The sequence below is a fragment of the Myotis daubentonii genome, chromosome 5, assembly GCF_963259705.1.
Source record: "Myotis daubentonii chromosome 5, mMyoDau2.1, whole genome shotgun sequence".
Classification (NCBI taxonomy): Eukaryota; Metazoa; Chordata; class Mammalia; order Chiroptera; family Vespertilionidae; genus Myotis; species Myotis daubentonii.
The window spans coordinates 21620635-21631787 of NC_081844.1; the positions used below are offsets into that span (position 1 = coordinate 21620635).

Genomic DNA, 11153 nt, shown 5'->3' on the forward strand with positions numbered 1-11153 from the left:
CCGATCATGGCTGGGGGGCAGGGCAAAGGCGGCCCCAGGGCCGCCTTTGCCCTGCCCCCCAGCTCTTAGCTCCCCCCTGGGTTTCCGATCACTGTCAGTGGCAGGGGGCTTCTTCCTGCTTTCCCTTTCGCCTCCCTGCATTGTGCCTACATATGCAAATTAACCACCATCTTGTTGGCAGTTAACTGCCAATCTTAGTTGGCAGTTAATTTGCATATAGCCCTGATTAGCCAATGAAAAGGGTATCGTCGTACGCCAATTCCATTTTTCTCTTTTATTAGATAGGATATTTCATATACATGCCCTATCTGTGAGTTTAGAAAATAAAAGCTACACACTGTACAGACACTCTTCACTCATAGCTGTAGGCAACATTTGGGGATGGAATTCCTCCCCCAATAAAATTAATGGCATATTTTATGTACATGAAAGCTAAACTGTATGACAGTTCAGATTCCCAGATATGCATCTCCTTTTAGGGCAGGTTTATAAATTTCAAAAGGCAAGACAAATGTACACCTCAGAATCACTTTCTTAGCTACAAGAGTTGTCATGTAATTTCTGTGAAGTTTCTGATACATGCATTTATGTAATACTGGTATTGAAGGCAGTAAAGCAATATATACTTTTAATGTAGTGGCTCAATAAAGGCTTCATTGTCATTCCAATCTGATTCTTTATACAGTGATTCATTGCTTCTCTAAAAATTAAAATTCAATGGGACACTGTTAGAGAGACTCTAAATAGATTTCTTAAAATATTTCCCTGAAATATCCTTTTACATAAAACAAATTTCACTAACATTAGCTTAAGTAAAAAAGAAAAGAAAGATTTAAAAACATGGCACAAATGTACATGATAAACTAATGCTCCTCAGCCAATTTCCATGCCTTAGGAGCCATGAACAGAATGCTTAAAACCAACCAACAATTTTCACACTCTGTGGCAGCCATCTGTGAAGCCAGTTGTACTAAACTACTTCTACAGTTGATTGTAAACTTTGGTTTATTTGTATTTGAGTTCTCATTGTACAGCAAGCATGAACAAGAGGGAGAGTGGAGTCCATGAGGAGATGAACTGTCAGTCTGTCTTTAACCGGCCATGATGAGACACCTGTTCAGTCAGGCCTGCTTTGATAGAGTTTGTTACAGACTGCCTTATGTTTTCCTCCATCAAATTATCACCCAGGGGCTTCAATACCTGTTCCCACAGTGTTTCAGCAAGCTGATCAATCACTGTTCCAATTTCTCTGAACTCCCCAGAGTATTTAACATATGCCCAAGTACAAAGAGATGTCAGTGCCAAACGAATGACCAGGTTACATAAGATGGCTATAGAGTTTAGACCGATGAAGCCAGTCAGTCCTGAGATTATATACATAGCAAACATGACTGCAAACAGTGTGGCAGGTGTACGAGCAGCATAGAAGATATTTTTGCCATCGTTGTGCTTTATGAAATTTGCATAGGTTTCTTCGATTTCAGCTTCAAGCTGGTCCTGATAATGACGGCAGAAATCATCTCCACCCATTTTTTTAATTGAAGGAAACTGTTTAATTGCCACTTCCTTGAGATCCAGATGTTTTCGTTCCAGATCTGAAGGTGCAATGTAAGGCTTGTCTCCACCACATACCTGTTCCATATTTCTGCAATTAATCTCTCTTGCTCCTGCTACTGCAGCAAGATTATTAGCTTCAGCTGTTGCCTGAAGCATGGACTTTGGATGTGGAAGTTCCTCTCCTTGATAAATTTTAATGTAAGCCTTAAAATATTCTACAAGATCCCTGCAAGTGACTTTAGATCCACTTATCTCTTTTTCCACCAAATTCTCAGGGGCAAGCAGCAATGGCACCAGATTTCGAAGCTCTCATTTAAAGTCTTCATCAATGTCTTTCAATCTCCCATCAAAACTAGGATTAGTTGCAACTTTAAGACCAGGATGTGGTAAAAGGAAGCAACCAAGATTTGAGAAACAATCGTGAATGTGCTTCCTTACATTCTGTAGCTCTTCATGCTGATTTTGCTCTACTTGCAAGTGCTGAAGATCATCTTCTTGAATATTCTGAGACAAATTATATACCTGGACTGAGCTAGTCATAGTGCTCAGAGCAAACACTGTTGCACAGTCCTTGATTGTTGACTGGCTATCGAAGGCACCCTGAGTATCCATTAGCAGCACAGCCACTTTTGTTCCATCAGGTCTGTCAATCACAAACACTTCATCCCAGACTTGTATGCCTGTTGTTTCTCTTTCACAACCACCTCGCCATGTAAAGCCAGTCAATGGTTCGTTGTTTCCACCAATCCAACTTTGATGATCCTTGTTACACATATATCTAAGCATGAAGTCCAGTAGAAATGATTTCCCTTTACGAAAAGCTCCTGCCACGGATACTACCACTAGGTTAAGATCACGAACGTGCTCCTGTAGCATTATCTGCTCCAAAGCTGCTTCATCAAGCTCAAAGTTATGCAAGAACAATCTGTACTGGACATGGTTTCTTCATAACCTCATCAGCGTTTACTAGGTTCTCATCTTCATAATCCTCACCTAGCGAGGTCGTGGACGAGACGTGGTTAACCTCGGTGCCGGGTCGCTGGTCCGCCGCGGGCGCCGCAGCTCCAGGTGCGGCTGCTGCCTCTGCACCACTTCCTCCCCCTCCGCCATCTTGTACCGATTTAAAATGAACTCCCCACTCTTTTTTTTTTTTTTTTAAAATATATCTTTATTGGTTTCAGAGAGGAAGGGAGAGGGAGAGAGAGATAGAAACATCAATGGTGAGAGAGAATCATTGATTGGTTGCCTCCGGCATGCCCCCACTAGGGACTGAGGCCACAACCCGGGCATGTGCCCTTGACTGGAATCGAACCTGGGACCCTTCAGTCTGCAGGCTGACGCTCTATCCATTGAGCCAAACTAGCTAGAGCTATGCCTCACTTTCTTGTTGCTAATTTACTAAACGGATTTGTGACAGTTTTCATGGAGCAATGAATGGATTTGGAACTGGAGACGGTACCAGGGACCAGATCACAGGGTCTTAAATGTGAAGATGGGGAATTTTACACTTTACTCTGAGGGTAATGGGGGGCATTGGAAGGTCCCTGAATAGAGAGGGAACACAGCCAGGACTCCTGTTCTGGAGGCCGGTGCAGAGGACAGACTAGAGGAAGGTGATGCTGCAAACTTTTTTTTTTTTTTTTTAAAAACAAAGATCTTTTAAAAGAAATATACTTTATTGATTTTCTACAGAGAGGAAGGGAGAGGTATAGAGAGTTAGAAACATCGATGAGAGAGAAACATTGATAAGCTGCCTCGCGCCTCCCCCCCCAGCGCCCCCACTGGGGATGTGCCCGCAACCAAGGCACATGCCCTTGACCAGGACTGAACCTGGGACCTCTGAGTCCGCAGGCCAACGTTCTATCCACTGAGCCAAACCGGTCAGGGCGATGCTGCAAACTTTTACAACAGGTGGGAATGTCGTAGCCTGAGTTCGGGTGGGGCTGATAGGATGGGAACTTGGGGAGGAAGAGTAGAGAAGATTTGTAGACTAATTCTGAGAACAGGGAGAGGGATCCAGGGGCTGTGGTCACTCTAAGAAGTTGAGCCTGGGGAACATTTGTATAACAACACCAAGGGATCCACTTCCTCCTTCCCTCCTTTAGGGCAGGGTTCAAGGTGCATTTCTTTTGGGTAGCAGCTTTGCCAAGCAGGGTGGGCACTGACAGGCCCTGGGGAGCACTGATGGGGTAGAGAGAGCATTTGTGACAGCCACCCACAACAAGAAATCATTAGTCCTTTCCTATTTTTTGCCACCAGAGCCTGGGGGCCGGAGAAGTGGACCCTGGGGTCTCCAGTTTCCAGGAGGGAAAGAAACCCATAGGGTCTCTCCAGCCCGAGCCCTGGGGGGCTTGTTAGCGGCTGGGGGCCCCTGAGACAGCAGCTCTAGGGATCCGTGTATAACAGGGCCCAGGTCCTCAGCCTCCCCCTCTTAGGCTGCAAGCAGTGAGCGATGCAGGCAGGAAGCTCCCTTGGCCACGGTGAGTATGAAATCGGGGCCTTTGCCGAGCTGGAGAAGCCACCCGAGCCCACCCCCAGCTCATGTGTGGTCTGAGCACATGGGGCACCAAATGCACACATGCATGCCCTGCAAGCAGCAGGCACACACAAGCAGGCATATGTCCTGGAGCTTCCTAGGCGTGAATGCACACATGCTCATTGAGTTACTCAGCAGCGAGGGCTTAAAGGTGGTGGGGCAGGGGCTCCTGCTTCCGGGAGAGCTTCCTGATGAGAAGAAGGAGGAAGAGGAAAAGGAAAGCTTCAGTCCCTGTGTGTTCCTCATCCTTTACCCTCTCCCTGGCAGTGCCATGGGCCTGACCCTGAGCTCAGTACCCGCTGCCTCCCGCTAACTCTCCCACCAAGCCAGCAGCTGGCCAGGGGATCTCGCCATAGGTGCGATTTTCATGGGTTCCAGGTCTGCAAATAAGAACTTCCTCGTCCTGTAAGCTGACTTCCTTTTGGCCAGACACTCACCTGTCACAATTTGGACACTTTGAGGCAAACTCAAAGTCACAGCTTCTCAGGTGTTGCAGGGATCAATTTCAGCCTCATCCAGGAAGTCTCCCTTCCTCCCTCTCTCTGAGGTGTGTGCAAGGGGCTGGCACACATGCCACCTCTGTGGCGAGGGTGGCCCGGGGCCTGGATGACCGTATGTGTCCACTATGTTAGGTGTGTGCCTGCCTCTGGCATTCCCAGAGCTGAACAGAGTCTCCTCTGACCTGTGACAGGATGGGCTCCACCCCACCCTCCTGTTGCAGCTCTGCCAGCTCCCACCCACTGCTTTCTCTCACACCCACATCTTGTCAGAAAATCCAGCGGGCTCCACCTGCACACTCTGTCCATAAATGGCCACCTCTCACCACCGCCCTGGCCCAGCCCTCATCCTTCCCACTCATGTTCCCCAAACTCTGTTCTCCCACAGTGGCCAGAGGGCACGGGGAACACCCGAGTTAGGTCAGGTCCCTCCTCTGCTCAGAGTCCTCCGTGGCTCCCACATCACTAGGTGTAGAAGCTGAAGTCCTCACTGAGACCCACAAGACCCTATGCAACATGCTCCCGTCACCTCCCACCCCCATCCCCTCCCTCTCACTTCCCCCTTCTGCCCCTCTCTCCCTCCTGCTGCTCCTGTTCCAGGCACAGTCCTGCTCAGGGCCTGTGCACTGGCTGCGGCCTCTACGTAGGACAGTTTCTTCCCCTAGGATCCTCTTGACTCATTTGCTCATTTCGTTGTTTTTCTTTTATTCTTTATTGTTGAAAGTATTACATAGGTCCTACTTTCCCTCCATTAATGTCTTCCAGCCTGCTCCCATCCTCCCTCCTCCACTCCCCCTTCCCCCCCCGTCCCTGCACCCTTCCCCTTCTGTAGGCCCTCACCCCACTCCACGGTCTGTCCAAGGGTCAGGCACGTATGCAAACAACTTCATTGGTTGGTCTCTTTCCCTTTTCTTTCAAGTGTGAATTCAGGGCCTCTGTTTTGCTGGAGAAGCCACCTTGGCCCCTCCCCAGCCCTACCTGTGAGATCTGAAAAGGAGGGAGGGGAAACAAGGAATTCTGAGTGACTGAACAGTAAGCCTCAACAAGCCCTTTCCTGGCCACCTTCTGTAAAATTGCCACCCTCCTCAGACCCTCGATTACCCTTTAAGTGCAGTGCTTCTCTCTCTCTCTCGGCGGCACTTATTGTCCAACATGCCCTCTCACTTATTTACTTATCGCGTTCCTTATTTATTGCCTGGTTCACGTCTCTAGAAATTTTTGCTCCTCCAAGGCTGGGATCTCTGCCTGTTTAGTTCCCTGCTGTGTCCTTAGTGCCCAGAGCAGCACCCAGCGCAGAACAGGTGCTCAATGAGTAAGTGTGGGATGAAAAGGAGCCTGCAGACTCGCAGCCCTTTAAAGTACACCCTCCAGCGACACAGTCCCGGCACCACCATGGTGAGATGAGAGATTATCCCTATATGCTCTGCCTCCTCAGCAGTGCAAAGTCGAGAACGACAATCCCGCCTCTCCTTGCAAGAATTCTGAGACCACAGGGTTTGTAGCATTGTTCAGGGCATCTTAAAAACTATTATCTGAGAGCTCACGGATCAGTCTCCACTTTCATAGATGGGACTCCCAGGGCCCAAACCAGCTGCCCAAGGACACACTGCCCTCGTAGGTGCAGGCACCAACCTTCAAACGTAGGCCTGTCTGATTCCAGAGCTCGGTGTGGTTGTCCCTGCAGGTACCAGAAGGGCTGTTTTGAGCACAGAATTTCTGCTCCACGTCATGGGATGTTTGTCAGGGAGTGACTTTCTTGTCCTTGGAGGCCTGTGAGTAGAGGGTGGATGGTTGTGGTAGAAGAGACGCCTACATTGAGTGCATCTTTAAGATGCCTGAGAAGGTCTGACCTATTCCCATTGGTCACTTACAGGTCATTATGAAGGGATGTTTCTCAATGTGAGGAGTTAGAACATTCTTCCCTTAATTGACTTTTGCAGAATTAAACTTGCAGCACACTTCCAAGACATTTAGATGGCCCTTGTCAATTTCTCTGGCCCCATTGCTGTGGGTGAGTATTTTCAGGGGCACAGTCATTCATTTTTTTCTCTTCCCGTAAGGATCACTGGTTTGCAGATCACCCCAAGTGCCACTAGATGGCGGATAAATCAGGACTCTGCTCTCTGTGGACCCCACCTTCTTGTCGCTGAGTTGGTGTCTGAGGCTCCCCAGGCTGAACTATGTTTATCTCTCAGCCAATTAACTCTCAATGAGCAGGGAAAGACTGCATTGGACCATTTCCCTTAAAGCAGAGCCCCATGTTCCAAGTGAGTGAAAAATACCCTAGAAATACTCTAATATTGATACTGTATCTTTTTTTTTCTGAGGTAGAGAGTAATCAATGCTAACCATTCACTATTTCTACTGAAGTCTCATAATTTCAATTAAAATGGCCCATTATTTCAGACTTATGTCCCATTTAATGAATAGAGAGGTGTCCATGGGGCACAACGCCTGGGGCCCGCCTTACTATTAAGAGGGCCCATGATGTTGTTTAAATTTCTTTTAAGATCAGAAGGAATAAATGCAGTTTTAGGATTGAAGCGTGCCTTCATCTTTACACCAATGCAGCCCTAAAGCATAAACATTTAAAAAGTAAAAAAAAAAAGTAGATAATGACAGTGTTACAAGCTTTGCCTTTCTCGGGTATTTGAACTGTAGCAGACACAGGAGTAAATACTTGGCCCTCACCCCCTTGGCTTTTATTATGTCCTTGAATTCTCTGCACATGGTGGCAAATTAGAAGTGCTGGGCGATTACTGTCTCCTGGTAGGAACTCTCAAGCAATGGCAAAGGGAGTTGATGGGTAAACACCCCAGTTTCCTCACTGTCCCTTAGGGTTCCTCAGGTGGGATTAAAGTCTAGTTGCCAGTGGTAATTTCCTTGACAACGTGCCTTTGTTATGTCTCTCCCTCCCCCAGGCTCCCGCCTATGTTTTGCAGGATGATGGTCCAGATCAGTGGTTCTCAACCGGCGGATCACGACCCCTTTGGGGGTTGAACGACCCTTTCACAGGGGTCTCCTAAGACCATCAGAAAACACATATAATTGCCTATTGTTTTTGTGGTTAATCACTATGCTTTAATGATGTGCAATTTGTAACAATGAAAATGCATCCTGCATATCAGATATTTACGATTCATAACAGTAGCAAAATTAGTTATGAAGTAGCAACGAAAATAATGTTATGGTTGGGGGTCACCACAACATGAGGCACTGTATTAAAGGGTCGCGGCATTAGGAAGGTTGAGAACCACTGGTCTAGATAAACTATTTGCTCTTGAATCCTTGCCTCAGGATCTGTGTCTAGGGAACTCAGATTAAGGCCCTGGTGTTCTTACCACCTCTCCCTAACCCCGGTATCAGTATCTATTCCTTACAGATTTTTGTGATTTTCTTTTCTTTTTAAAAAATGGAAATGTATTTGCCCAGTGGGCGTGGCTCAGTGGTTGAGCTTCAACCTATGAACCAGGAGGTCACGGTTTGATTACTGATCCGGGCATATGACCAGGGTTGCAGGCTGGATCTGATCAATGATTCTCTTTCATCATTGATGTTTCTCTCTCTCCCTCTCTCTCTCTCCCTTCCTCTCTGACATAAATAAAAATATATTTTAAAAAATTGGAATGTATTTGACCTGTAGCATTGTGTAAGTTTAAGGTGTATAACATGCTAATGTGATCCTTTCATATGTTGTAACGTAATGGCCATTGTACCAATAATTAGCACCTCGGTCGTGTCACAAAATTATCATTTTTTTTGTGTGGCGGGAATAGTTAAGATCTGGTCTCTTAGAAAGTTCGATAATTATACTACAATATTGTTGTGTATATTCATTTTTCTATGCCTTAGATCTCTGGGACTTATTTATCTCCTAGTTGAAAGTTTATATCCTTAAACAATATTTCTCCTCTTCCTCCACCCTTCAGCCCCTGGCAACCACCATTTCAACTCTGTTTTTATGAAAGTTTAACTTTTTCAGATTCCACATATGAGTGAGATCAAATGGTGTTTGTCTGACTTATTTCCCTTAGAATAATGCCTTTAAGGTCCACCCATGTTGTTGCATATGGCAAGATTTCAGTCTCTCTCATGTACACTAATAAAAGAGAACGATGCAAATTGACCATACCTTCACGTTACCTACCAGCCAATCAGGAATGAGCATGCAAATTAACCGAACAAAGATAGTGGGTTAATTTGCATAGGCAGGCGCAGAGTGGTGGGGGGGCCAGAGGCAGGCGTTCAGCACCGCCCCAATCGCTCTGGGCCTCTGGGCAGCATGGGAAGGTGGGAAGGTGGCTCTGGCAGGAGGGAGAAAAGGTGGTGCTGGCAACCAGGGGAAGGAAGGCCCATTCTTGCCCGAATCTTCCTGCATCGGGCCTCCAGTGCCTGAATAATATTCCACTGCATATATCACCACATCTCCGCTATCCACTTACCTGTTGAAAAGCACTTAGGCCAGGGGTGGGCAAACTTTTTGACTCGAGGGCCACAATGGGTTCTTAAACTGGACTCAGAAGAAGGAGCTGCGGCCGTGTTTCCTGACATTGCCATGTTAACACTGCTGCTGGTGAAGGAGCAGAGGGAAGAGCAAGAGAACCCTCCGCTCTTTTGGCTCTGCGGGTTGGATAGAACAGCCGAACGGGCCGGATCCAGCCCGCGGGCCGTAGTTGGCCCACGGCTGACTTAGGCCGTTCCCACATCTATGATTTTCTTGTTATTAAAGAGACACTTGTTAGCTGGGTGATATTAGGAAAACAAGTGACATCATTTCTTTTTTCCCCATCACCATTTGTCCCCCCTTCACACTTTTCCACCTCCACTGCGCCCCACCTCCCCCATCACCACCCTGTTGTCTGTGTGACACCCTTTCCGAGTCTCTCTTTTCCTTTTTGTAGAACAAGGATGTGTAGCTGACCCTCAGTAACTTGGTCTATTGCATTTTCTCAGCCCTCTCTCCTCAGACTCCTAAGAAGCGGTGGGAAAATGCCACCTGGCTGGTGACAGAGTTTGTGCTGGTGGGTTTCTCCAACCTCCCACACCTGAGGACCACCCTCTTCACGCTGTTCTTCCTCATGTACCTGGTCACCCTCAGTGGCAATGCCACCATCATCGCCATTATCCATGTGGATCGGACCCTTCACACCCCCATGTACCGCTTCCTGGCGGTGCTGTCCCTGTCGGAGACCTGCTACACGCTGGTCACCATCCCGAATATGCTGGCTCATCTGCTCATGGAGAGCCAGGCCGTCTCCATTGCTGGCTGTCGGGCTCAGATGTTTTTCTTCCTGGGCCTGGGCTGCAGCCACTGCTTCCTCCTGACCCTGATGGGTTATGACCGCTACGTAGCCATCTGCCACCCGCTGCGGTACTCGGTGATCATGAGACCCACAGTCTGCCTCTGCCTGGGAGCCCTGGTTTTCTGTTTGGGGTTCTCAGTGCCCCTCATCGAGACCAGCATGATCTTCTCGTCGCCCTTCTGCCACAGCGACCGCGTGGAGCACTTTTTCTGCGACATTGCCCCTGTTTTGAAGCTCAGCTGCGCCCAGAGCACAGGCAAAGCACTGGGCATCTTCTTCCTCAGCGTCCTGGTGGTGCTGTTCTCCTTCCTCCTCATCCTCCTCTCCTACGCCTTCATCGTGGCTGCCATTGTGAGGATCCCTGCGGCCGCTGGCCGGCGCAAGGCCTTCTCCACCTGCGCGGCCCACCTCACAGTGGTCATCGTGCATTTTGGCTGCGCCTCCATCATCTACCTGCGCCCCGCGTCCGCAGGAAACCCTGCCCAGGACCGCCTGGTGGCCGTCTTCTACACGGTGGTGACGCCGCTGCTGAACCCGCTGGTGTACACTCTGCGCAACAAGGAGGTGCGGGTGGCTCTGAGGAGGACCCTGGCGCGCAGCTGCGGGGTTTGCAAATGACCACTCGCTCTGCATTGTGGCTCTAGCTTTTTCGTGGTCGTGTGTCCTGCCTGACATTCAATTTCTCCTCCTGGAAAACGGTGGCGGCTCCCAGAACCTTAAATGACACAGTCTGCTCTAGCCGGTTTGGCTCAGTGGATAGAGCGTTGGCCTGAGGAAGGGCCCGGGTGTGGATCCAAACCAAGGGCATATACCCGGCCTGCAGGCTCCATCCCCAGTAGGGGGCTAGCAGGAGGTAGCCAATCAATGATCCTCTCTCATCATTGAGGTTTCTATCTCTCTCTCTTTTCACCCTTCCTCTCTGTAATCAATAAAAGTATTTTTTAAAAGCACATATGTACAAATGTCAACATGCTGGAAGTTTATTTTTATTTTTTAAATTGTTTTATTGCTTAAAGTATTACAAAGGGTATTTACATATGTCTCCTTTTTTCCCCCCCCCTTGACAATCCCCTGGCCTCCCCTACCCCCAAGTGTCTTATGTCCATTGGTTATGCTTATATGCATGCATATAAGTCCTTTGGTTGATCTCTTACCCATCCCCCCCCCCACCCGCCCACTTGCTGCCCCCTCCCCGCTTCCCGGCCTTCCCACTGCAGTTTGACAGTCTGTTTGAGGCAGCTCTGCCTCTGTATCTATTAT

The 11153-nt window shown here is 48.3% G+C and overlaps 1 protein-coding gene and 1 pseudogene across 1 annotated transcript in view; one reads left to right on the top strand and one right to left on the bottom strand.

The window, feature by feature from the left end:
* NOTCH3 (notch receptor 3) overlaps nt 1–10665 on the top strand; it is a 46886-nt gene extending 36221 nt beyond the window's left edge. Inside the window, exon 33 of the mRNA XM_059696474.1 lies at nt 9544–10665. Within this exon, the coding sequence (XP_059552457.1) occupies nt 9544–10511 (968 nt within the window). The 3' untranslated portion in view covers nt 10512–10665. The remainder of the gene's footprint in view (nt 1–9543) is intronic.
* LOC132234896 (atlastin-2-like) lies at nt 293–2667 on the bottom strand (annotated as a pseudogene).
* Nucleotides 10666–11153: the final 488 nt, after the last annotated feature.